The 27,357-nt window shown below is 41.7% G+C and overlaps 2 protein-coding genes across 5 annotated transcripts in view; one reads left to right on the top strand and one right to left on the bottom strand.

Moving 5' to 3' along the window:
• The window catches only part of LOC124882565 (dihydropyrimidinase-related protein 5-like), a 40,747-nt gene that overhangs the window by 7,009 nt on the left and 6,381 nt on the right, over positions 1–27,357 (top strand). For all 4 annotated transcript variants that reach the window (XM_047389022.1, XM_047389023.1, XM_047389024.1 and 1 more), the window contains 5 exons: positions 9,860–9,974; positions 10,756–10,905; positions 24,668–24,826; positions 26,915–27,094; positions 27,273–27,341. In XM_047389022.1, coding sequence (XP_047244978.1) covers positions 9,864–9,974; positions 10,756–10,905; positions 24,668–24,826; positions 26,915–27,094; positions 27,273–27,341 — 669 coding nt within the window. In that variant the 5' untranslated portion in view covers positions 9,860–9,863. The remainder of the gene's footprint in view (positions 1–9,859; positions 9,975–10,755; positions 10,906–24,667; positions 24,827–26,914; positions 27,095–27,272; positions 27,342–27,357) is intronic.
• Positions 24,969–27,357, bottom strand: part of LOC124882568 — a 76,180-nt gene continuing 73,791 nt past the window's right edge. Inside the window, exon 6 of the transcript XR_007041937.1 lies at positions 24,969–24,987. The gene's annotated coding sequence lies outside the window, so the exon portion shown is untranslated. The remainder of the gene's footprint in view (positions 24,988–27,357) is intronic.

Below are 27,357 nucleotides of genomic sequence, written 5' to 3'. Positions count from 1 at the left end.
CGTATTGGTGTGTGAATGTGTGAGCGTTAGTGAGTGCAATTGGGTAAATGCAGCTCTAGTGTAAAGCGCTTTGAGTGGTCTGCATGACTGGAAAACGCTATATAAGTTCAGTCCATTTACCATTTACAAATAAATGGCTCCTGAGACCCCACAGTGATCCGTGACCCCAAATGGGGTCCTTACCCCAACTTTGAGAACCACCACCGTAAGAGAATACAGACGCTTACTCTAATTCAGAGATATTCAAAGGGCTTCCAACATTTTTAAATCCAGCCTGTTCCGTGACAGATGTAGAAAACTGAAAAGAATAAAACAGTGCAACTTTGCTGTAATAAATTTAGTCTTGGTATCAAAGTACATAATTTCCAGGTAATTTTGATCTATTTTGAGGAAATGTCCTCTAAGGCAGGTACAGACAGTTCTTTTTTTGCACATAAATATGTTGGAACTGCAAAATTACAGAATGGCGAAGGAACGAAATGACCAGCTCTCTGTTGCAGCATCCTTGATGGCTAAAATGCATTTGTAGAAAAATTGTTTCCTTTAAATTCCTTCTCATACTTTTGTGCTTCCTCTGACTTCATTTTTAAACACCTCACTGATACTGAAAACAACTAACTTTGAGCCTTCTTGACTCAGTAACTGTTAGGATTCTGGCACGTCTGCTCTACCCTGTTTGTTGGACCTTTCCCAATTTCCAAGATCATCAACCCTGTCGCTGTACGGCTGAGATTACCCAATTCCATGAGGATTCACCCCACGTTCCACGTTTCTCAGGTCAAGCTGTTCGTGGAGCCCCTGACTCCAATCATTGACCCCCGACTGGTGCCCCTGGAGAAGCTCCCGTCTGCAAAGGAGATGGGTGAGATACTGACCAAAGACGTTTTCAGGCTACATGGAATTCCTATTGACATTGTTTCTGAAAGAGGACCCCAATTTGTGTCACGTTTTTGGAAGGAGTTCTGTTCTTTGTTGGGAATTTCCATCAGTCTCTCTTCAGATTTTCATCCTCAGTCTGATGGTCAAACTGAGAGGGCAAACCAAGAAGTAGAAACCAAACTTCGCATCTTATGTGAGTCAGACCCGACCAAGTGGTCACAAAATTTGCCCTGGGTTGAATACGCCATGAACTCTATGCAATCAAGTGCCACTGGTTTGTCCCCTTTCCATGTTGTGTTTGGTTTCCAGCCACCCATGTTTTCGGTTCAGGAGAGAGAGGCTAATGTTCCATCCGCCCAAGAGGCTGCCCTAAGGTGCCAAAGAATATGGAGAAAGGCCAGGAGGTCGATGATCAGAATGTCACTGGTTCAGTCAAGAACGGCCAACCGGAGACGGACGGACCCCTGCCCCTAAGTACCAGGTGGGGCAGAAAGTTTGGCTCTCTGCCAAGAACCTACCATTAAGGGTAGAGTCCTGGAAATTATCACCCCGATTTGTTGGACCTTTCCCAATTTCCAAGATCATCAACCCTGTCGCTGTACAGCTGAGATTACCCAATTCCATGAGGATTCACCCCACGTTCCACGTTTCTCAGGTCAAGCTGTTCGTGGAGCCCCGACTTGGAGATCACTGCCTGCCACCCACTGAGGTTTCCCCTCTGGGTTTCAAGTTCTACTCAAAACAAAAGCAGGTTAGTGACTTTATCTGATCCCTGCAATATCTGGAGAAACTACAAGTCACTAATCCCTCTTTCTGCCCCAGTGATTCCTGGAAGCTGTGTGGAGTTTTACCTGAGTGATGTTTTCCTGTGGCTGAATAAACCTTTTAAATTTTCAGTACTGTGTCTGGCTGAATCTTGGGTCCGCCTTTTTCTGATTCGTAATAGAAAAATCTGGCCAAAAATGGACCCATCGCCAGCACAACAGTGGTGCACCCACGTTGATGAGACCCTTTCCTAGTTGGGTTCCGGCTTGGAGGAAATAATTTCCACATTACGTTCTGGCAATCTTGTCTCCGAGCTGCCACCGTCCCAAAGAAACCACGCCCAAGTGACACGGACAACAGTAGAGGTAAGGGAGCCACGCCTATCTCCGCCTGAGATGTTCAGGGGAGACCCAGACCAGTGTCGAGCTTTCCTAACTCAGTGTGAAATTCATTTTGAGCTTCAGCCGTCATCCTTTCCCACTGAACGTTCCAAGGTGGCTTTTGTTATATCTCTGCTGGCAGGAAAGGCGAAGCAGTGGGGAACTGCTGAATGGCAAAACAGGTCTGCATCTTGTATCTTCTATGAAACTTTTTCCAAGGAACTCATTCGAGTTTTTGACCCTGTTATTCCAAGTCATGAAGCTGCAAGAGGCTTACTGTCCCTCAAACAGGGTGATCAGCCTGTCTCGACCTATATAATTGACTTTCATTTGTTGGCCGCAGAGAGCCGTTGGAATGAGGCAGCACAAATGGATGCATTCATGAAAGGATTAAACGAAGACATCAAGGAAGAGCTAGCGACCCGTGACTACCCCTCTTCCCTGAAACAACTCGAGGACCTGGCTGCTCGCATTGATATTCGGCTGGCAGAGAGAAGGAAGGAGAAGCGACATGAGAAGGGTCGCTCCTCATTAACTCAGGTTTCTGCACACCGGTATGACAGAAGGAGTCGGTCACCTCTCACTGAGGAAAATGATAATTGTGAGCCCATGCAATTGGGCAGAACCAAGATTACCCCTGAGGAGAAAGATCGTCGGAGAAGATTCAAGCTCTGTTTTTATTGTGGAGAGAAGGGACATTTAGCACTCAGGTGTCCACTAAAAGGACAGGCTCAGCAGAGGAAGGAAGGTCTCTACTGAGCCGAAGTAAACTATCTGCCTCCTCCTTCTTGTTTCCTGCTCGTTTTCAAACCTCTTCTTTGTCTCTCCAGGGGTCCGTGTTTATTGATTCAGGAGCAGACACTGAATTCATGGACGAAACATTCGCAAATAAGAACGGCATAAAACTTATTCCGTCAGCTGACACACGAAACGTGCTAGCATTGGATGGTCACAGCATGAACAATTCACATCTCAGGACGGAGGAGATTACCTTAACAGTTGGAGGTAATCATCAAGAAAAAGTAACTTTCATGATCATTAATTCACCTGAACTTCCTGTAGTCCTAGGGGCCTCCTGGTTGCAGAAACACAACCCTCACATCGACTGGAAGAAAAAAGAAGTTCTGGGTTGGTCTGAGTCATGTTCCACTGACTGTCTTTTGTCTGCTGCTATGGAGGTCAGTGTGGAGAATGAGGTTGAGGAGACCTACCCGGATTTATCCAAGGTACCGCAAGAATACCATGATTTAAAGGAAGCACTTAATAAAATCAAGGCCACAGCTCTGCCACCCCACAGACCATATGATTGTGCTATTGATTTGTTTCCTGGCACATCACCCCCTAAAGGCAGAACCTATTCATTGTCTGGTCCAGAGCACAAGGCCATGAAGAATTATGTTGATGAGGCATTAAAGGCAGGGCACATTCAACCTACTTCCTCTCCTGCAGGTGCTAGTTTCTTTTTTGTTGGGAAGAGGGATGGTTTGTTGAGACCATGCATTGATTATAGAGGCCTTAATGAGATAACAGTTAAAAATAGATATCCCTTACCACTCATGAACACAGCTTTTGATCAGATCCAGGGAGCCAAGATATTTTCTAAGCAGGATCTAAGGAATGCATATCATCTGGTCCGAATCAGAGAAGGAGATGAGTGGAAAACGGCTTTCAACGCGCCTACGGGCCATTATGAATACAAGGTCATGCCATTTGGACTTACTAACGCTCCTGCAGTTTTTCAGTCATTGGTCAATGACGTTCTAAGAGACATGGTGGGTCAATTCGTATTTGTTTATCTTGATGACATACTGATTTATTCTCAAGATCTGGAAACCCACAGAAAACATGTCAGAGCTGTTCTCCTGCATCTTCTCCAAAACCAGTTGTTCGTCAAGGCAGAAAAATGTGAGTTTCACATAACTACTACTTCCTTTTTGGGCTTCATCATTTCCTCAGATCAAGTGCTTGTCGACCCCTCCAAAGTAAAGGCCATATTGGAATGGCCTGTTCCAACTGATCGCAAGCAGCTTCAAAGATTTCTGGGCTTCGCAAACTTCTATAGGAGGTTTATTAGAAATTACAGCCTGGTTGCTACTCCCCTAAACGCTCTTACCTCTTCCAAGGTGAAATTTGTTTGGAATAAGGTTGCAGAGAAGGCTTTCAATAGGTTAAAGGAACTCTTCACGTCAGCTCCAGTGTTATGGTCTCCTGACCCAGAGAGACAGTTTATAGTGGAGGTGGATGCCTCAAGCACTGGGGTCGGAGCTGTATTAAGCCAAAGAGGTTAGGATGATCGTGTTCACCCATGTGCCTTCTTTTCAAGGACTCTGTCACAGGCTGAGCGGAATTACGACGTGGGAGACAGAGAGTTATTGGCTGTCAAGTTGGCATTGACAGAGTGGAGACATTGGCTGGAGGGGACTAAGGAGCCATTTACGGTGTGGACTGACCATAGGAACTTGGAGTACCTGAAATCAGCAAAAAGGCTGAACCCCAGGCAGGCAAGGTGGGCTCTGTTTTTTGGTCGTTTTAATTTCTCCCTGTCTTACAGGCCAGGGAGTAAAAATGGCAAACCTGACGCCCTATATTCAAGAGCCCGCAGAATCTCAGTCTGCGGGTGAAGAGGAGTTTATCCTTCCTGAACCCGTCAGGTTGTCTGTGTCCTAAGTTGAGGTGGAAAGGGAGGTCCAGGAGGCCATTAGGGATCTGCCTATCCCACCATCATGCACACCGGACCGCTGTTTTGTTCCTGAACGCCTTGTGCCAAAGGTACTGGAGTCTTGCCATTGCTCTCGTCTCGTTTGTCATCCTGGAATCAGCAGAACGATTCAGACAGTTCAAACTCAGTTTTGGTGGCCATCGCTGGTTAAGGATGTCAAAGACTTTGTTTCTGCATGCACTCAATGTTGCCAGGCCAAGTCTTCACGTCGCCCCCCTGCGGGGTTGTTGTACCCATTGCCCATTCCCCCTCGCCCATGGTCACACATTGCTATGGACTTTGTAACAGGTTTACCGGTGTCAAATGGTCACTCTGTTCTACTGACCATAATTGACAGATTTTCTAAGATGGTTCATCTGGTGCCCCTGGAGAAGCTCCCGTCTGCAAAGGAGATGGGTGAGATACTGACCAAAGACGTTTTCAGGCTACATGGAATTCCTATTGACATTGTTTCTGAAAGAGGACCCCAATTTGTGTCACGTTTTTGGAAGGAGTTCTGTTCTTTGTTGGGAATTTCCATCAGTCTCTCTTCAGGTTTTCATCCTCAGTCTGATGGTCAAACTGAGAGGGCAAACCAAGAAGTAGAAACCAAACTTCGCATCTTATGTGAGTCAGACCCGACCAAGTGGTCACAAAATTTGCCCTGGGTTGAATACGCCATGAACTCTATGCAATCAAGTGCCACTGGTTTGTCCCCTTTCCATGTTGTGTTTGGTTTCCAGCCACCCATGTTTTCGGTTCAGGAAAGAGAGGCTAATGTTCCGTCCGCCCAAGAGGCTGCCCTAAAAATATGAATCTGAGAATATTATTTAATATTTAATATTAATATTTTAATATTTTACCAAATAATATTACGGTCTGTTAAGGATTGTCCTATGAATACCAGCCCCATTAAGGCGATGGTATTAGGACAGAATAGAAAGGTGTGAGACGAGCTCTGGCATTATTGAACAGCATAAACTCTGCACATATACGGAATGAATTCACACAATTTCTTAAAATACAAGAATTTATTAACAAAAATAAGTCAACTCAAAATCAAACATATTTCAATCAACAAACTCTTTACTATGCTATAACAATCCAACTAAACTACCAAGCAGAATTAAAGAATAACGAAGACTAATGGGCTATGTACAATATAAACAAGTTGATTAAAGATGATTAGAAATCATGACCAAAAAGAGTGATGCAACATTACCATGCAATGTTTATGTTTGAGAACCACGGATTATCTTGAAGAATCTGGAAATGAAGTTAAGTTAGTTTTGGAACTAACTTAGAAAATAATCAGCAACTTTTAGACAACCCTTCACAATGCAAGATCAGATTAAATATTATTTTAATAAAATAATGTTTTAAATAATGACCTGCTGAATAAAACCAACCTCCTGGATGACTAATTCTCAACGGTGTCTAATTAACTGCCTTTATTTATTAAAATAATATTTGAAGAAATATTATTGAGTATTTTGGAAAAGAGCCAAATCTTTCTGGAGAAATGGGGCTTAATGGTGTTTACTTAGTTATCAACTCTAGCAAATGATGTTCAGGGACTATTATTCACTAGCTTGAAAACTAACAACCTTTCTGTTGACTAGCCTTAATGCTAGCACACGTGTTCTTACCGGCTGGCCGTTGGCTAACAAAGAATCTAGCTAAAGTGTTAAGCTAGAAGATAGTTTAGCACCAGAATCAACACATACCTTTAAAATACCAGGGTTAAATAAAATGCATAAGCGCGGACAGCGTGTTATGAGCAATGTTCTGGTTAAAACCACCCTTTAAATAAAGTTTATCTTAGCTTTAAAACATACAAAGAACACGGAACCGGCGCGTGCCGTAGCTAGCCTACTAGCGTTAAAGATCGCCAGGTTCCACAAAACAAACTTCATAGAATGAAAAGGTTCAGATTATTTCATCCTAACTGTTAATCTGTAAATCTGCCCAAACCCCAACCTCTGACCATGGTGAGTAAACGTTGTCCAAGGGCGATGAAGTTCGAATAAACGTCCACAGTCAACAAGCGGTTGGTTTTCAGCTAACCTCTGAGTTTGCTCTGCAATAGGGTTAGCTCCGGAGGGCTGGGCGGCTGTGAATGATAGGGTTAGCTTCCCGCTAACTTCCTCAGTTCCTTCCGATCAGAAGGTGCGTTCGTTCTGTGAACAAAGGTTAGCTTCCCGCTAACCTCCAGCTGTGGATGAAGAACAAACGTTGTCCGCTGCGGTCTCTGCCGTCTTCGGGGCTTCTCTCGGAACAGTTTTGCTTCTGTGGGGCCTCGAAGAGAAAATGTAAGCAACTCTTACACCTTAATTTCCCCGTTTATGAATGAAAATACCGGATACACAGACAGTATTTCATTCTACTTAATTTTGCTTATGATCGGTGATCGTATGGCTTCCTTGGATCCAGTTGAATTTATGTCTTTTTGCCAGCAAAAGACATTCGCGCGCTGGGACTCTCCTGAACCGTCCTCCTCGGAGGCCGTGTGGAAAGAGAAAGACTTGTGGAAAGGTGGGGGCTTTTATTTGGGTAATGGCGCCACAGGAAGTCCGCAGTTACCCCCTTTCCTGGCTGTGCTGGAAGAAGGTTAATGCACTTTATTTTGAAAAGTTCCAGGAAAGTATGTACCGGAGTTTTAGTGTTGAAACCCATGGCTGTGGTCCCAACACAAAGAATATGGAGAAAGGCCAGGAGGTCGATGATCAGAATGTCACTGGTTCAGTCAAGAACGGCCAACCGGAGACAGACCCCAGCCCCTAAGTACCAGGTGGGGCAGAAAGTTTGGCTCTCTGCCAAGAACCTACCATTAAGGGTAGAGTCCCGGAAATTATCACCCCGATTTGTTGGACCTTTCCCAATTTCCAAGATCATCAACCCTGTCGCTGTACAGCTGAGATTACCCAATTCCATGAGGATTCACCCCACGTTCCACGTTTCTCAGGTCAAGCTGTTCGTGGAGCCCCGACTTGGAGATCACTGCCTGCCACTACTAGATAAGCCAACTTGCTTCTTTATGAGATTAACTAAATTTTTACATTATCTTTGTGGTCTTAGAGATTTAACTTGAGAATGACAGAGAAGCTCTTCATAGGGGAATGCTGCATCGTTTGTCTTCTCCCACGCAAAACCTGGAAAACATCTCTGATAGTGCATTATTTGCTGTGGAGAAACAAATTGTTAGAAATCCTCGAGTTTATGTTGCAAATCATTGTTACTATTGTATTATTTGGAGGGATTTCAATATGGGCGTGTTTGTGTGTGTGCTGGTTGCCTATTTTCCTTCTGAAAGCCTTCAAATTCACTTCTCCAAGGAAACCAGCCTTTTATTCAGGATCTCTGGCCCTGAGGGCTCTTCTCTCCATACTGCACGCCTCTCCAACTTCATGTTTACCCCAACAACCCCAGGCAACATCGTCTACTTTCTTTAGTAATCAGTAAATTACATCCTTTTTGCCCTCAACTGTCCTCCTTTGTCTCCAATCTATTGAAGGGATTATTGGAGTCTGACCTGATTCTAATATATGAATTATATGTGTAAATCACATGACTACCAGAAAAGATGAATAAAGAAATGAATATTTTACCTCCTATAGACTGGAGTACAAATTTCTAGCTCTGGAAACTTTCTCTAGTGATTGTTTTGTCTTTCTTCCCCTTCCGTGCCCCTTTCCTCCGCTCTCTTTCTGTTCTCCTCCTTTGTGTTGATTTTGTATAACTGGGAGGCTATTGTGTGCTGCTATCAAACACATTGCAAGCAGCCATCCATGCAGAATACACACAGAGAGATGCTTGTTGAGGAACCTCTTAGTTTGTTGATCCCATCAGGTTGTTGGAGGCTAAATGTGAAACTTGAGGTTTATCTTAAAATGTGGTTTTGAAGTTCAATGCTGGAGGTTTTTAATGATGTTGTGAGGTTTTTGTTTGGCACTTTATAACAAGATCAAGAATCCAGAACAAGCAGACAATCACATTTCTGCTTTTTTTTTTTTTATCATTATGAGCTAAAACAATTACATAGCAACACTGTTAAGATAAAACAGAAATATTTAAAAACATCAACCATCCCAGTGAGATGTTCCTAGAACAAACAATTTGAAAATATAGCATTAAAATGATTAAGATATTAGCCAGTGAGATAGACAAACCACACAAATATGTTTATTATAATGAAGTTATTATAGCCAGCAGTAATCATTATGAATTTTGATCATTATGAATGAGCCTCATTCAACAGAATGCCAAAATCAATGCTAATTAGCATGTTAACATTAATTATTTAGTGTGTTTTTGTCTACTCATTGGAAATCTTGTTGAATCTTGATCATCTGCCTGGCTTTAGAGGGGAAGATTATAACTAATACCACATGTTACTGATTAACTGGATGTATTTAGACTCCTTTCCAATAATAGACAAATTAAATTCTTCAGAAAATTAGCATTAGGTTCTTACAAAGTCTTAAAAAGTGATTTATTTTGTTTCCAGACTTTTTTTATAGTGTACAAATATAAATTAAAAAAAATATTTGGCTTTTAAAATTGATTTGCATTTAATTTATATAATTTGTCTTAGCAGAAAATTAGTTTAACATTTTAACCAGTTAAACTGTGACTTTTGAGTTACTGAGAACCCAAACTACATCCACACAGAACCAAAAGGACGTTATTTCATTGCTTTTGTGTGTTCTATGAAACCTAGATTTTTAGATTTAAGCTAGGTCTGGATTATATCCCATCTAGTAAATCATTAAAATGACTTTGTTTTTATTTTTCACAAACAGAATGAAGTATTAAAGATCACAAACTGTGCCTTAGATAACCTTTATGTAGTCTTAAGAGCTGATAGAAATTAGATGCCAAATACTGGGATAACCCAAGAGGTCCATCGTGGAGAGGTCGCCAGTAAGGAAAATGTTTTCCCCCTAAATTTCTGTAATGCCTGAAAATGCCAGATATTTCTGGAAATTCAAATCTTGAAAAGTGTGAAATTTAGGAACCCTGTAGTCAATTATTGCCTGTTTTGATTTTATCTCAGCTCATACACACTTATCTTTTAAGACCTAATACCCGATTTATTAAATATGTTTATTTAGAATTTCCATATTTTTTCCTGTAGGATTATGGCTGCTAACATGGGGTCCATGCGCATCCTCATCAAGGGAGGGAAGGTGGTCAATGATGACTTCACACAGGAAGCAGATGTTTACATCGAGAATGGCATCATACAGCAGGTAACCATATTTACAAACCTTTACATACAGTTACATTTTGAATCATAAACGCATAATCTTACCAAATTTTAGAATTGCTACAACCCTTTCTGTTGCGAAGTCCAACTTTAACCCGCTCATTCTTTGTATAGTGCCACACCCCAGCTGTTGTCATGACTCACATCTCACAATACTCTGTTGTAAAAGCTTTTTATCACTCAGTCAAATGTACTCTCAAGTTGTTGTCATGGAGACAATTATTACTTTATTTGGAGAAGTTTGACTTGACTCAGCAGCATGGAAGCTCCGATTTACTCTTCCTGAATCTAGATTTATTCTATTTGATATTATTTTGAACTTTCAACCCTATCTGTTAATTTCAGGTATTTTAAAAATGAATGGAAATAATATTTAAGTGCAGGGTATATTTTTCTGCTTATTAGTCATTAGCAAGAAAAAGATGGGTGATTAACACAGTAATTTAGATTCACGATCGAAGGGATGTCCAGATATTAGTTCACAGCAGTGCGGTTCTCATGTACCATTTGCTTTAAAATCAGTCAATAACTCAATAAATCAATAACTTGTTCCTGCTGTTGTTTAGAATATACCTATTAAAACATAAGGTTTTACCCAAAGAACCATTTAAAACTATCACAGATCATTAAAGTTCAATAAATGGCCTACAGTAAAAGAACAAATACCAAAAGACTAAAAAATGAATGTCTTTGTCCGTTTCTTTTTATTATTTGGTGGTGTATCTTAGTGGAGGTGTTTATGCTGTGTTTTTGTTGTGCTGTAGGTTGGGAAGGAGCTGATGATACCAGGTGGAGCTAAAGTTATAGATGCTTCTGGAAAGCTGGTGTTACCAGGTGGAATCGACACCTGTGTGCACTTGCAGCAGACGTTTATGAACGCCAGCATTCAGGACGACTTCTACAGTGGGACCAAAGTACGCACTCACAGTCACACACACATAGATACACACACACTCACATAGTTTAACTGTGACAAGGCTCATCAGCAGGACTGAGTTTAAACACTCAAGAGTGCAGCTGTCCTCCACAGACATACTTTTTCTCCTACTGTCTCTGTCCTGTCTCATTATTTGAGTTAGTTTGTTCAGTGAAAAAGTATCTACACCCAGATTTCTTCTGTTTTTACTTTTTAAACACTTAAATCATCGTCACCCTGGTCTTGATGAGGCAAAGGTGTCCCAGACCTACTGTGTTGGTTCTATACAAGATGTAGTGGGATGCACACCTTGCAAGAACTTCCAGTTTTGTGCCAAAGGTCTTGGGATTATCAAGATGTTTTGGCCAAATGTCTAATTGTTGTGTTGTAATGAGTCTTGAAAGAACTTCCCAGACGTTCATTGAGAGACGGCCAAAGGTTAATATTTCAGTCATCGCAGCAAAAAGTTCTTTTACAAATTTTTTTTTGCTACAAAATGTGTTCATTCACTGTTTTGATGCCTTCAGTGAGAATCTACTTAAAATGGAAATAGTCATAAACATAAAGAAAACCATTAAATGAGAAAGTGGTTCTAAAACTTTTGATCGGTATTGTATACAGTTAATCAATAGATGACAAATAGTTTTTCACAGCAGCACAAGCTTTTTCTTACTCCTCCCTAATCAATAACCCCCCCACAACCCAGCCCAAATACCAAAAAACCAAAACTGAACTAAAACATGTAAGACAATTTACCTGGTCAATCTATTGTCATTTTTACTGGTTATTGATGCTCATATTTCTTTCTTTGCTCCCCTGAGACTCCAAGGAGAGATAATTATTTATTTATCAGAAGACTTTGATATTCAGAAGAGGGAGTGCAATTGTTGCCTGTGGTGGTATGCATGTTTTAGAGGTTAATCATTTGTCTGGCATATTTTAGCAGTAAAGCTGACTTATTGCGCATATTGTTTCTCAAGACCTAAGAAGGTCCATATTTTCAGACATACATTTATGTTCTATTATCTTTTTTTTTTAAACAATATTAATGTTTATGTTTAAAGCTCCAAATAGATAAATTATAAATGGAGCAAAACAAGTTGTAGGGCAAAGTACAAAATACATTTCTTATGTCTCTAATGCTAGAATCTTCCACACAATAGTCAAATATCATTACAAGTTATATTTCCTGGGATCATTTGAACTGCGCTGTAGCTCAGTGAAATTATTTTAATGTTAACTGAAGTGTGTTGAGTGGAAATTGAGGAAATCTGACTTGTTCGTATGCCAGCGTTCCCCCGGCAATCCTACCCACTGCCATTGTTGCCACGGCAACCAACCCAGCTCCTAGTGTGGAAATTTCTGCCTGTTTGGGAGTACGAGCACACATGACCACAGTGGCGATGTTTTTTCCCTTATGCTGAGCCTGTTACCATAGCAACCACTGAGGCAAAAACTTGACGAACCCAAAAACTGGTTCTTTGTGTATCCTCTACCCTCCCCCCCGCAGCTTGGTAACAGTTTGACCCTTCTTCTTCTTCCTCTTCTTCTTCTTTGCATCCCCACTGTTCCTGTGCTATGCCCCTTCAGTGGATTCACACTGACCTGCAGTAGGAGGACAGTTTAATAATAGTGTTTAACTTTGCAGTGTTGAAAAGAAGCATAGGGACACCCATGATCTGTTAGGGCTACAGATATCAAACCTTTGAACATTCTACAAATGGGTTGTTAAAGCTGCACTATTGTGGTAAGCAAATAAAAAATGCTTACTGTACCGTATTTTCCGCACTATAAGGCGCACCGGATTATAAGGCGCACCTTCAATGAATGGCCTATTTTAGAACTTTTTTCATATATAGGGCGCACCGGATTATAAGGCGCATAGAATAGAAGCTACTGCAGTCAAACGTTTGACCGGGGTTGCGTTATGCATCCACTAGATGGAGCTGTGCTAAAGAGAATGTCAACAAAACAGTCAGATAAGTCAGTCAGTCAAACTTTATTAATACACTACAAACCAGCGTTCTGATAACTCCATTCACTCTCATGGTAAGGTCTCCTCTACATAGAATTCTATTGAATAGAGCCAACCGCACGTTAGGAATGCATTGGAGTCTATGAAGTTGAAGTTGAAATCAAACGTTAGTTAAAACGTGAAAGGGAACTTTTCCCTGATTCAGTAAACACGTAAAAGAAACAGTTTGATGCACTAAATCAAATGTTAGTACTGTTAACCTTTCCTGTTTCTGTCCCCTGACCGTAGTCTGATGACACAGGGGAGACGCTTTCTCCAGGGCCGAAGTTACTAGTTTCCTCGGGGTTAACTCCCTCACTCATACGTTGCTGAGTTGAGCATGAAGAAACAGCATCAAAACACTGAGTTGATGACGAGATTCGGGGTTCTTTTTAATGACTTTGCAGCACGTAAAAACACAGGGCTTACAGACTCATACACCGCTGCTCCGGTCGCCGTCTCTACCCACCCCACACACACAATAATACCGACGTCACTCCTTCACTCTTGATTCTCAGCTACGGCAGCACACAGCGCCACCTCTGTCCGGAGGAGTGATGTCAACATCTTCCATACACACACACGAAACATACACCCCACACACTGAGCTTCTAATCACATATAGTTCAGGCAATTCCTGCAACAGTACATTCAAACGTTATACACACACAAGTGGTGTTGGACTAGGAGTAAGCACAGTACAGGTGTTTACCGCTATTACTTCGGCGACGCCCCTGACTACGGTAGCCGTGATGCTGCAAGCGGTGCGGCTTTGTAGTTTACCAGTCGTACTGAAACATTTTGACAGAGCGCCGTGTACAACCAGTATGGATCAACCAATTAACCAATTGATCCATATATAAGGCGCTCCGGATTACAAGGCGCACTGTCATTTTTTGAAAAAATTAAAGGTTTTTAAGTGCGCCTTATAGTGCGGAAAATACGGTAATTGTAAAATTTTACTGTAGATTTAGTATTCCCTTATAGACACATATGCACAGGCCGGTTACCAATTAAACCAACCATCACACTGTTCCCACAGTTTAAATTCCTTCTAATGAGAAGCCACAGAACATATCAGACCGACTTGAGTTTTTCCCAGCTATATGGAGCATAGAGCAACACAGTCCAGCCCCTCCTCCACATGTTGCTGAACACTACTGGTCAGCTTGATGAGGAGAAAGCCACAACACATTTCTCTTACAAGGAGGATAAATGTCTCTGTGTGGACATTTTATCGTTTGTAAAAAAACACACAAGTGGTGTGGAAACTGAACGCCATCCATCACTCACTTTTAAAACTACAGTGGGTAAACATCGAAAGGCTTGTTAGCTGACTGCAGGTTCTACCAGAGCAGAAAGCCCAACTAATTAACCAGCATATATTATCTTGTTAAAATTGTTACTCTGTAAAGAACAGAACGGCAAAAAGCTATAATCTTCTGGGCAAAAGGCATATGAAAACTGCAAACTTTAGCAGGTGTTTATCTCTATCTTATATTATTTTAGCAGAAGTAGGAACAGTTTTGCTTTTCTCCTTTAAATACCAGCAGTTAGTTCAACTTATACATTTTTGTTTTAGGTGAATTAGGGTATTTTTAATTGAAGGTATGATAATATAAAAAACCCATACTGGCAAAAACCTTTAGATTTATGGGGCATTTCTTTTTCATTCATTTTCTTATCACAATCTGTTCTTCATCTTATATAACATTGTTTTTAGTCTTTATGTTTAGTGTAGCATTCACCTTGTCATAAGGAGAGGGTCACAATCACTGAAATCATTGGTTTAATCTGCTCACTGTCAGTCCTTGCTGTACTACATCCCTCAGCTTGACTGGAACTGAATATTTTCCTGACATTTTCTGAGTAATATCCGTCTCTGTCACTGCAGACATCATTTTAATTCACCTACAGGTTGAAGAGATGAAGGGAGGAGGTGAACGATGAATGGGAGGGGTCCAGCTGTAATGTTAGGTATGACTGGCGCTAACAGAGGATGATCAGAGGGCTGCGGTGGGAATCTGTCCAACAATGAAAGCTTCTCCCAGAGTCAAACATACAGAGAGTATCATCGTTTATTACCACTCATTTCCCACTCACAGTCTGAGTCATCCTAGTTTTTCTCTGGGAATAATTTCCCAGTTTTTATAAACCTGTTTCTTTTCATTAATTTCATGTTATTGTCTGGTGTTCACCTTCTACAGTTTCAAGTGTAGGAGCCATAAATGAAATTGGGCTGGTTTGTAAGATGTTTGATTGTTTGGATTTGGAATTTTTTTTTTTTTTTGCTGTTTGTTTGTTAATGCATGGGTCAACTGGAGATGGGCGGAGTTCAGGTGATTGGGCATATTAACCCACCTGCCTGGGTGTCAAGGGAGAGGAGAGGGGGTGTGTGGGCCGCTGCATTTTTTGTTGACCGCTAACAATCGAGATATTTGAGATTTGTGTTTGTTAAGTTGTATTTTTGGACACGTTATTCTAAGTTGTTTATTTTTCCTTAATACCGTAATTAAAAGGCATTTACTTTTGACTTTAGTGGATTCTTTTTCTATGACTGTCGGAGGAGGACTGTGGGTCGGACCAAAGCGCAGACAAGAGCTCGGTAGCCGCATCATAATTTATTCCACACTCCAGGTAGTATGGCAAAACGAAGCATGAACAAAACATAGTCATGGTACACGTAGCATAAACGAAACATAGACAAAGCATAGATATAGAAACGTAGACAACACCGACATAAAAACAAGGAACCAGCGAGGAACTAAACAAACAGAACAACTAATATACACAGAGCACAGAGAGGGGAACAAAAGGCAGGTAAGAGTCCAAAACACAAACCACCAAACCAGGGTGGGCGGAGGGGGCCCCGGAAGGAGGGCAAGAGTCCAAAACAAAAATAACTCCCAATAAACAAAACAACAAAACCAAAGTCCATAATCTCCAGGGGAGCCTAACAAAATCCAGGAGGCCGATGATCAGGGCACCCGCGATGACGTAGCCAGCGAAGTGTTTGATGATCCGAAGGCCGGCAGTGACGAAGCAGCCATCGAAGTGGTTGATGATCCGGAGACCGGCGGCGACGCCAGCAATTAAGGAGCCGATGTCTCGGAGGTCTGCGGCGAGGATGCAGGCGCCTCGGAGGTCTGCGGCGAGGATGCAGGCGCCTCGGAGGTCTGCGGCGAGGATGCAGGGTGCCTGGAGTCCGACAGCCGAGATGCCAGGCAAACCCACGAAGCGAGGAGTCAGGCAGTGTATGACGTGGCGAGATCCTCAGAGACATGGCCCTGGCGTCCAACTTGGACCCAGGCAGAAACCCTGAAGACTTGGCCCTGGCGTCCAACTTGGACCCAGGCTGCAAAGAGTCAGGCAAAGAGTCAGGCTCTGGTGTGTCAATCAAAGTCAAAAGGTCAGTCCGTATCTCCTGTAACACCCCCCAGAGAAAACTGAGCAGGTGCTCAGGACCAGATCTTGGAGACAGCCCATCCATGGGCTCCACCGAAGCATGGTGTGGGAATGGAGGCAGCCCGCCCACGGGCTCCTCCGTGTCATGACGAGGCTCTGTAGACCCGGCGACGGCCGGCTGAGGCTCCGTAGATCCGGCTGAGGCTCCGTAGATCCGGCGGCGGCCGGATGAGTCTCTGTAGGCTTAGCTGCATGCTGTGAGTCCAGAGGCGTGGCTAAATGCTGTGAGTCCAGAGGCATGGCTGCCTTAACGGCCACGAGAAGAGGATCGAAAGGACCTCCAGTGGAAAGTGGAGCTGGAGCGTCTAGCCATCCCTCTGCAAGAAACTCATCTAGTAAAATGGTGTGCACATCAGCCAGATCCTGAGGATTGCTAATCAAGTGAGGAACACACTCTAGGCAACGTGACTTCATAAGTTCCTTCTTGTTCTCCTGCAACCCGGCCTGAACCCATGGCAGAGCAGGAGGTCGCACCGACGACCGGAGACCAGCAGAGGGCATGACGAGCTCAGGTGCTGCTACTGCTGCGAACGTGGCAAGCTCAGGCGCTGCTGTTGCTGCAGCTGTGGACGTGACGAGCTCAGGCGTTGCTGCCGCTGCTGCAGACTTCTTGCGGCGCCGGCGACATCTCCAACGAGGTGGGGCAGGCTCCGAACTGGGAGAGTGCGCTGCAGGCAACTCTGGCTCCGAAAACGAGGAGGAAAAGTAGACTGGAGCCAGTGACTTACTCCGGGGATGAGGAGAGGGTCTGTGACGCAGCGGACCGGTACCCGGAAGAGGCCTAGCCAGTCTTGTGCCCCAAAACGGTGACCGCTGCTCTCTCTCTTCCTGATCCTGAAGTGCGCTCTTCTCCGCGGCACGTCGGAAATACTCAAACAAGGTAATCATCTCTGGTTCTGCTTGGTCCTCTTTTTGGCTGGTTTGTAATGTCGGAGGAGGACTGTGGGTCGGACCAAAGCGCAGACAAGAGCTCGGTAGCCGCATCATAATTTATTCCACACTCCAGGTAGTATGGCAAAACGTAGCAAAACGAAGCATGAACAAAACATAGTCATGGTACACGTAGCATAAACGAAGCATAGACATAGAAACGTAGACAACACCGACATAGAAACAAGGAACCAGCGAGGAACTAAACAAACAGAACAACTAATATACACAGAGAGGGGAACAAAAGGCAGGTAATCAAAGAAACAGGGAACAGGTGTGACAAGGAACAGGTGAAGCAAATACAAAGGCTGAGGATGGGTGAAAGGACTAAAACAGAAAACACAAACTAAGCAAGAGAATAAATCAGAGGAGGAAATAAAGAACTAGAATAACTATGAACTAAAGTAAACAGAGAAACTAGAGGGGAACATAGAAACAATAACTTAAGAAATAAACAAAGAGCCATAAGAATCAAAATTACAAAATAAACCAACAAGTCCAAAATGTCACTCCATGACAATGACGAGCGCATCGGACAAGGAACGACCCAACTACAGCCCCTGAGCGCCTTGTTTGTCTCTTGAAGTCGCTGCAATACACAGCTTACATACTCAGATGCACATTTCAATGTACTCTTCTGCAGCCACCCTCCCCTGTCCTCATTTTACCAGATTATTTTCACAATGGGGGTTTGGGGCTCTTAAACAGAGAGGGGATTTTTTGTGTGTGGTTTCTGTGTCATCCATAACTTCTGCTTGATGCTCAGTTTTCAGGTCTAAGTAGGTTTTATCTTGTGGTTTATAACAACTCTAAAGAATCTGCATGCTTCCATCACCATCACTTCTCTGTCACTTCTGCAATACATTATATTACATGATGGAGAAACAGATATTGATGTTACATATTCAGTTCTGATGATTTTCTAGGACAGAGCATATACATGGTTTATAGTCTGTTTCTGTGTAAAGAGGAAATTTCTAGAAGCTTATCTTTCACTTTCTAAACCCTTTAGGAAATTCTTTCTTGCTATGGTGGAGCTTTTCTTATGTCCTTGTGTATTATGTTTGGTTTGTCTGTTTTCTATATTGTTTCCAAGTCATCTAACTAACCAGAACATTTGGTTTCTATAACCATATAGTGTCCACAAAACATTCAAATATAACCTTTTCCCTCACATCTAAACACTTTCACCAAAAAATAACAATTCTCTCACTGGACTCATAGATTTTGCCATGGGTTTAGATCTGGTAAAAATGGCCTGTTATTTCACACTGTATCAAGGAATCTATAAGATATGTTATTATGTTTGTTGGATGTCTGACAATACATGCTAAAGTGCCCTTTCAGACACTTTTTCAAACAAAAATTCAAACAAAAGTGATGGAACGTTGCATCTTTGTTCATGGGATTACTCTATGGAATGATTTAACCAAAGAAATCAAAGAATCCAAAATTATTTTTGTATTTACAAAAGTGTTAAAATCAAATATGCTGATTAAATATGAGGTAACTTAATGAAGGTAACTATGTATTATAGATAACAAATGTATTTAGATACTTCTTTTTTCATTTACTTATTGTTGGTCGATGGATAGATGATAAACTGATATTTATGTTATAATTTTTTATTTTTGTAATTTATTTTTCTTTGAGGAAAAGGATAAACTATTTTCTTCTTTCTACCCCTTTTCATTCATTATTCTGTTTTGATACATTCAATTCAATTCAAAAATACTTTATTAATCCCAAAGGGAAATTAAATGTTGTTGTAGTTCATTATGAAGGTTTCCTCAAAGAGCCGTTGTAGATGCTGATGGCTGTGGGCAGGAAGGATCTCCTGTAGCGGTCTTTTTTACAGCAGATCTGAAGAAGCCTCTGACTGAAGACACTCTGTTGTTGTAGGACAGTCTAATGAAGAAGATGCTCAGGGTTCTCCATAATGTTCTTCATTTTATGAAGAATCCGTTTTTCCACAATGATCTCCGGAGGTTCCAGAGGAGTCCCCAGAACAGAGCCAGCCTTTTTTAACAGCTTGTTGAGCTTTTTTAAGTCCCTGGCTCTGATGCTGCTTCCCCAGCAGATGATGGTAGAAGAGATCACACTTTCCACAACAGACTTGTAGAAGATATGCAGCATCTTGCTGCAAACACCAAAGGACCTAAGCTTCCTCAAGAAGTACAGTCTGCTCTGTCCCTTCTTGTAGATGGCTTCACAGTTGCATCTCCACTCTAGTCTGTTGTCCAGGTGAACACCGAGGTATTTATACTCCTCCACCACCTCCACTTCTTCTCCCATGATAGAAATAGTTTTTGACTTATTCCTGTTTCTCTTAAAATCTACAATCATCTCCTTTGTTTTAGTCACGTTCAAAATGAGATGATTGTTTCCACACCATGCCACAAAGCGGTCCACCACCTTCCTGTACTCAGCTTCTTGTCCATCTCTGATCCACCCCACGACTGAAGAATCATCTGAGTATTTCTGCAGATGACAGGGGTTTGTCTTGTACTGGAAGTCTGAGGTGTACAGAGTGAAAAGGAATGGTGAGAGTACCGTCCCCTGTGGTGTTCCTGTGCTGCTGACTACCTGGTTAGACTCACAACCCTTCATTTTCACAAACTGTGGTCTGTTTGTCAGGTAGTCTTTGATCCAGGAGATTGTTGAGGCCTCCACCTGAGTCTTCTGGAGATTCTGACAAAGCAAATCAGGTTGGATTGTATTAAATGCACTGGAGAAATCAAAGAACATGATCCTCACAGTGCTGCTGGCTTTGTCCAGATGACAGTGGGTTTGTTGAAGCAGGTGTATGATGGCATCTTCAACTCCAACTCCACAGCGATAAGCAAACTGAAGGGGGTCCTGATGGTTTACTGTTTGATTACTCAGGTGGGCAAACAGGAGTCTCTCTAGGACCTTCATGATGTGAGATGTCAGGGCAACAGGTCTATAGTCATTGAGGACTGATGGGTGAGTTTTCTTTGGTACCGGAACAAGACAGGAGGTCTTCCACAACACCGGAACCTTCTACTGGGCCAGGCTAAGGTTGAAGAGGTGCTGCAGAATCCCACAGAGCTGCTCTGCACAGGCCTTCAGGACTCTAGGGCTGACATGATCTGGACCTGCAGCCTTAATCCGATTCAGTCTTTCCAGTTGCATCTTCACTTGACTTCTTGAGACACACAGGTGGAAGGAGGAAGCAAAGGAAGCATCAACATCTTCTCATATGGTTGAAGGCAAACATGTAGAAGCAGAAGGGTCTAGGGCTGAGGTGGAAGATAAAAAATGTGAGGTGTTACTGGACAGCTGTGGGTCCTGTGGGTCAAAGGAGGGTGGAATGTCTGTTTGGCTGTGAGCAGGAGAGGAGGATGCGAAGCTTGTTTCTGAAGTGAACCTATTGAAGAATGTGTTCAGTTCATTGGCTCTGTCCAGATCTCCATCAGTGTGATCATCCTTCTGCTTGAAGCCTGTGATCTTCTTCATCCCTGTCCACACATCTCTGATATTGTTTTGCTGAAGCTTGCTCTCCAGCTTCTTCTTGTACACCTCCTTGCTGTCTCTTATCTTGACTTTAAGTTGCTTCTGTATACTCCTCAATAATTCTCTGTCTCCCTCTCTGAAGGCTCTTTTTTTCTTGTTAAGCAGGTCCTTCAGGTCACTGGTGATCCAAGGTTTGTTATTGGGGAAGCATCTCACGGTTCTGGTGGGGATGATGTTATCCACACAGAAGTTTATATAGTCGGTTACACACTCAGTCATGGCATTGATGTCCTCTCCATGTGGCTGGCACAGTGCGTCCCAGTCTGTAGCCTCAAAGCAACTTTGCAGAGCTTCTTCAGCTTCCTGTGACCATTTTCTCACAGCCCTCTTTATTACAGGTTGCCTCTGAACAAGGGGCTTATATTTCGAGCAGAGAAAAACAAGATTGTGATCTGATTTGCCTAGAGGAGGTTGTGCTGTAGAGATGTATGAGTGCCTTGCGAAAGTATTTGGCCCCCTTGAACTTATCAACTTATCAACCTCTTGCCACATTTCAGGCTTCAAACATAAAGATATAAAATCCAAATGTGTTGTGAAGAATCAACAACAAGTGGGACACAATCGTGAAGTGGAATGAAATTTATTGGATGTGTCAAACTTGTTTAACAAATAAAAAACAAAAAAGTGGGGCGTGCAATATTATTCGGCCCCTTTAGTTTCAGTGCAGCAAACTCACTCCAGAAGTTCAGTGAGGATCTCTGAATGATCCAATGTTGTCCCAAATGACTGATGATGATAAATAGAATCCACCTGTGTGTAATCAAGTCTCCGTATAAATGCACCTGCTGTGTGATAGTCTCAGGGTTCTGTTCAAAGCGCAGAGAGCATCATGAAGACCAAGGAACACACCAGGCAGGTCCAAGATACTGTTGTGGAGACGTTTAAAGCTGGATTTGGATACAAAAAGATTTCCCAAGCTTTAAACATCCCAAGGAGCACTGTGCAAGCAATCATATTGAAATGGAAGGAGTATCAGACCACTGCAAATCTACCAAGACCCGGCCGTCCCTCTAAACTTTCATCTCGAACAAGGAGAAGACTGATCAGAGATGCAGCCAAGAGGCCCATGATCACTCTGGATGAACTGCAGAGATCTACAGCTGAGGTGGGAGAGTCTGTCCATAGGACAACAATCAGTCGTACACTGCACAAATCTGGCCTTTATGGAAGAGTTGCAAGAAGAAAGTCATTTCTCAAAGATATCCATAAAAAGTCTCGTTTAAAGTTTGCCACAAGCCACCTGGGAGACACACCAAACATGTGGAAGAAGGTGCTCTGGTCAGATGAAACCAAAATCAAACTGTTTGGACACAATGCAAAATGATATGTTTGGTGTCAAAGCAACACAGCTCATCACCCTGAACACACCATCCCCACTGTCAAACATGGTGGTGGCAGCATCATGGTTTGGGCCTGCTTTTTGTCAAGAGGGACAGAGAAGATGGTCAAAATTGATGGGAAGATGGATGGGGCCAAATACAGGACCATTCTGGAAGAAAACCTGTTGGAGTCTGCAAGAGACCTGAGACTGGGACGGAGATTTATCTCCCAACAAGACAATGATCCAAAACATAAAGCCAAATCTACAATGGAATGGTTCACAAATAAACGTATCCAGGTGTTGGAATGGCCAAGTCAAAGTCCAGACCTGAATCCAATCGAGAATCTGTGGAAAGAGCTGAAGACTGCTGTTCACGAACGCTCTCCATCCAACCTCACTGAGCTCGAGCTGTTTTGCAAGGAAGAAAGGGCAAGAATTTCAGTCTCTCGATGTGCAAAACTGATAGAGACATACCCCAAGAGACTTGCAGCTGTAATTGCAGCAAAGGGTGGCGCTACAAAGTATTAACACAAGGGGGCTGAATGATATTGCACGCCCCACTTTTCAGTTTTTTATTTGTTAAAAAAGTTTGACACATCCAATAAATTTCATTCCACTTCATGATTGTGTCCCACTTGTTGTTGATTCTTCACAAAAAATTAGAATTTTATATCTTTATGTTTGAAGCCTGAAATGTGTCAAGAGGTTGAAAAGTTCAAGGGGGCCGAGTACTTTTGCAAGGCACTGTATATAACATAAAATATTTTGAATGAACAAAATAAATGAATAAAATAAATATATTTTTATGTTTCTTTTTTAAATTAACTAGTAGGAAATATACCCTAGTGTGTTAATAGGAAACAAAGTCTTTCATTTGAGTAAGTACATTTTTTAAGAAAATACAAAATCTCTTCATTTCTTCTTTTAATATATGTGATTTCTGATTAGCTACAGATTAGACAGGATTTGAATCGCCTGTGTATGGATATAATGTGGTTAACGTAGAACAAAGAAGATACATTGTTACTTCTCTGTGCTGCAGATTTACCATTTATAATAGTCTAAATTTGGATGTTTCTGCAGGTCTCCAACATATCCTAATTTGGAAACCTTTCAGCTATCAGTCAGTTCCTTTCTTCTTGCTTAAAAAAGATAAAAATAAGTTTTTCTCTGTATTTTGTGCTTTTTAATGTTTCTCTGCTTTCTCTTTTTTCCTTTTCTCAATTCTTGTCTGAGCTTTTATAAAGACAGAGACTGGCAGTAAATTTTAATTTGGGCCCTGCAGGCAGACAGACCAAATCCCGCAATCCCTGATCCTTCACACTCTCATGCAAACGTCAACACACACACACACACACACACACACACATTAGCATTAACTGACAGTGATGAATGACGCTACACACATACGGTGACTTCTACCCGGCTGATGCTGCAGATCATTCTGACCGGTTCCTATGGTAATCCTACATCCGGACGGCTGATTGGTTAGCGGATCGGTCACTCTAACAGATTAGCCCCACCCCCATCTGTGAGATGTCTGAGTCAGCCTCAGTGGTTTAGTGCTGACACAGACATTTTTAAATGTAATCTGATTTTATTCAGGCAAATAGGGTTCAGGTTATTTGAAGTATCGTCATTTAAGCAACATTTCTTTAATTATATTTTAATAGTTATTGAACTGAATTATGAGCAAGTAGATGTTGCTGGAGAATGGATGAGGGAACGTTTCAACACTTTTTGTTTGTTTTTTCTTTAAAATATACATCAGTTTGTTAGATCACCTCTCTGTGTAATATCCTACCAGACTTTGAGAGAATATTAAATGTATTCAATGGAGCGATAAGGACAAAGAAGAATAGGGTGGGGAAATGCAGGTATGGTTGAGCAGTATCTGTTGTCATGGTTATACTGAAGTCAGACACATCACCTAATATTTCTTCTGATATGTCTTTGTTTTTTCTTTTCTGTATTTTCTCTGTCTTTCTATACCTTCTACCTCTATTCTTTCGTATCTTGGTTTAATCTGTCAAATTCCTCTGCTTCTTTCGCATCTCCTATTTTTATCCTAGTCTTTTTATTTTTGGTTGTTTGAAAACAAGGCGTCAGGTTTTTGGAAGTTAACTAAGAGGTAGGTCATACAGGGGAATAAAAATAGTACTTATATGGAGAGTTAGCTAAGAACAGCATTAAAAGCTAAATGAAACCAAGGGTTCTTGCTTTAGGTCTTAATTCATCTTTACAGACTTACTTCCATTTAACTTGATGTTTTCTGTGGCCCTTGTTGTGTGCTGTCACTACATAATAGGCCATTTGATGATGAGACTTGAGCTCAGAAGGTTTATTGTCTCTAGACAAAGAGTCTCTGTGTTTTACAGTGAACTCATTGTTGTTGATTTAAATTTGTGTTTTTGATTCTGCCTTCCAATACCCCATTTCCTCCTTTCCTTTTATTCTCCTAACTGACCCACAGTCCCTTTCTCATCCTCCTAGGCGGCTCTGATGGGTGGTACCACCATGGTGATGGCGCTGGTCCTGCCTGAACAACACTGCTCCCTGCTGGACGCTTATGAGACGTGTCGCACTCTGGCAGACGCCAAAGCATGCTGCGACTACGCTCTGCATGTTGGGGTGACCTGGTGGGGACCAAAGGTAGGCCCAAGAAGACAAGGATCAAGATGCATCATAAATGAACAGCATGGAAACACATTTTATTATTTCACATTTCTTGTCAAATTTTTATTCTTGCAGAATTCTTGCAGAAGACTGAAGCAGTGATACCTTTATTATATATGAGGAAGTTGTGTATTGACCTAGATTAAACCAAACAGAAACTGGGTTAATACACATGCTCAGTGGGCACATTACTCAGATTGTATGAGTTAACCTGCTGTATTCAGCCTTTGGCTTCAGTGTCTGCACTGGATCATCTGCTGGCTATGTGCATGTGTCACAATTCATTAAACTCAGTGAAGTGTTTAATGCCAAATCTCTTTAACCGAAAGGTTTTTAACACAGTTTATTCGCTAAAACTGCTCCCAGGAATGTTGGGTGTCAATTCTTGCAGATATTGCTGATATTGTTGAACAAATAATGACATTTCTCGTCATTTTTATGCTGATATATTTCATTGTACGTGTCTTTTAAACCATACTAGTTATTTTACCCTATTTGCCTTAATTCGCTGCCTCAGTATGATAAAGGACTACATGGCTGATAATTACCTTTATTTAAATTGGAGTAAAACAGAAACAATGAAATATATTTGGACATCAGCGAAGCAGTTGTGTCTTTCGGTTTATTCACTAAGTAGAGAATTTGTAACAAGGAAGTATTTTTTATTCTAATTTGCTTTTGGGTTTATATGTAATCCCACAGTCTTGTTTCTTTCAGTTAGGGGACTTTGCTAAACTCCTTCAGTGCCGTTTGCTAAACTAGAAAAAATTATTCATACGTTTGTTTTTTTACACTTGTAATCAGTGGTTTTTGTTTTTTTAATATATGTTTTCAGCACTAGTGGCCTTTATTTTTTGACAGTAGGCAGACAGGAAAGAAGGGTAGAGAGAGGGGGAGACATTCGGTAAATGTCACCAGGTCCGGGACTTGAACCCAGGACAGCCGCTTCGAGGACTGTAGCTTCCGTATATGGTCGCGCGCTTAACCCCTACACCATCAGCGCCGTGCCCCTAAGCACCACTAGTTTTCATGCAGAATGCTTCAGCAAGGTTATTACCAAATTCTAATAAATAAGCTCCTATAACTCCTGTTTTGTATGTTTTGGCTTCATGTGGAGTTGATGATTCATTTTAAAGTTTTAGTGCTCGTGTATAAAGCAGTGAGTCGTCTGGTTCCCATATTCCTGTCTTATCTTCTAACTAAACATTTAGTTTCTTCAAAATGTCTTTGTGATTCCCTGCAGAATGAGGCTCCTAGGCTGGGGATTTAGAGATGCCCCAATCAGGCTTTATCTTTATTTGGTCTTCTTTGAGGTCTGACAAGCCAGTTCTGATCTTGACTGATTCCAATTTCTTTCGTAATCCAAAAGAATCTAAAGGAATTACAAGGTTATTCCTAATGATGCAACAAAGCATGTGTCCCTAAACTTTATCTGATTTGTACTGATCTCAAAGGAAGCACATCAAGGCACGTGCTGTAGTTCGATGCGTTTATGGATCAAAAATGGTGAGAGTTTGTACTGTTGAAGCATTTAATAAACATGAAACCCCAAAAGATTTTTGAGTATCTGACCTGGCAATCCCTGATAAGAGCAGATTAGGAGAAAATGGCCATATGATATTCAATGTACAGTTGAAGCACAGATAGAAACACCCAAAAACATCCTCTTGTTGGATGATATGTAACCTGAAAATGGTTCCACATAAAAAATACATTTAGTGTTGAACTGATGGCTAGACGTTTTACTATCTGCAAATACATCTATGAGTTTAATGTTTTGATTTCCTGCAAACACATGATGATATACTATTAAAAAAAACGTAACTTTATCTGGTTTGATGAACTTGTCTCAGTCTGTGTTACAAACATCCATGTTGGATAATTATCCCTGTGATAGTCAGTAATTATAAATTATTGTGTGGTCCTATCCTGGTGGCTGTCCAAGCTAATTTCCTGGGCCCCATAAGAAACGTAGCTGTCTTTGGTAATATAAACTCTGTAAAGTTGTGTCTAACTTCTAATACAAAAACAGATGCATCATGTCTAAACCCCTCCTTTAAACAGGTACACAATGAGATGGAGACCCTGGTGAGGGAGCATGGAGTGAACTCCTTCCAGATGTTCATGGCCTATAAAGACATGATGATGCTGCGGGATTCAGAGCTTTATCAGACACTGCAGACCTGCAAGGACATTGGGGCAATTGCACGTGTGCACGCTGAAAATGGAGAGCTCGTGGCAGAGGTGCAGAATACCTGCTTATAATTTATTTGATTTATCCTCATTTTCATTTATATTTCTGACCGTTGGGCTTCAGTCTGGAAAGTTATTTGACTTCTGTGACTAGCTGTGTTTGTAAAATTCTTAAAAGAAATAGAAAGTTTGCAGAATTAAACTTGACCTATGTTTTTGTGTGTTTTAGGGTGCCAGAGAGGCTCTGGATTTGGGTATCTCTGGACCAGAAGGAATAGAAATAAGTCGACCAGAGGAGGTAATTTTACAGTAGA

Source organism: Girardinichthys multiradiatus, chromosome 15, assembly GCF_021462225.1.
Source record: "Girardinichthys multiradiatus isolate DD_20200921_A chromosome 15, DD_fGirMul_XY1, whole genome shotgun sequence".
In the NCBI taxonomy this organism is placed as follows: Eukaryota; Metazoa; Chordata; class Actinopteri; order Cyprinodontiformes; family Goodeidae; genus Girardinichthys; species Girardinichthys multiradiatus.
This window is presented reverse-complemented; position numbering and strand designations above follow the sequence as displayed.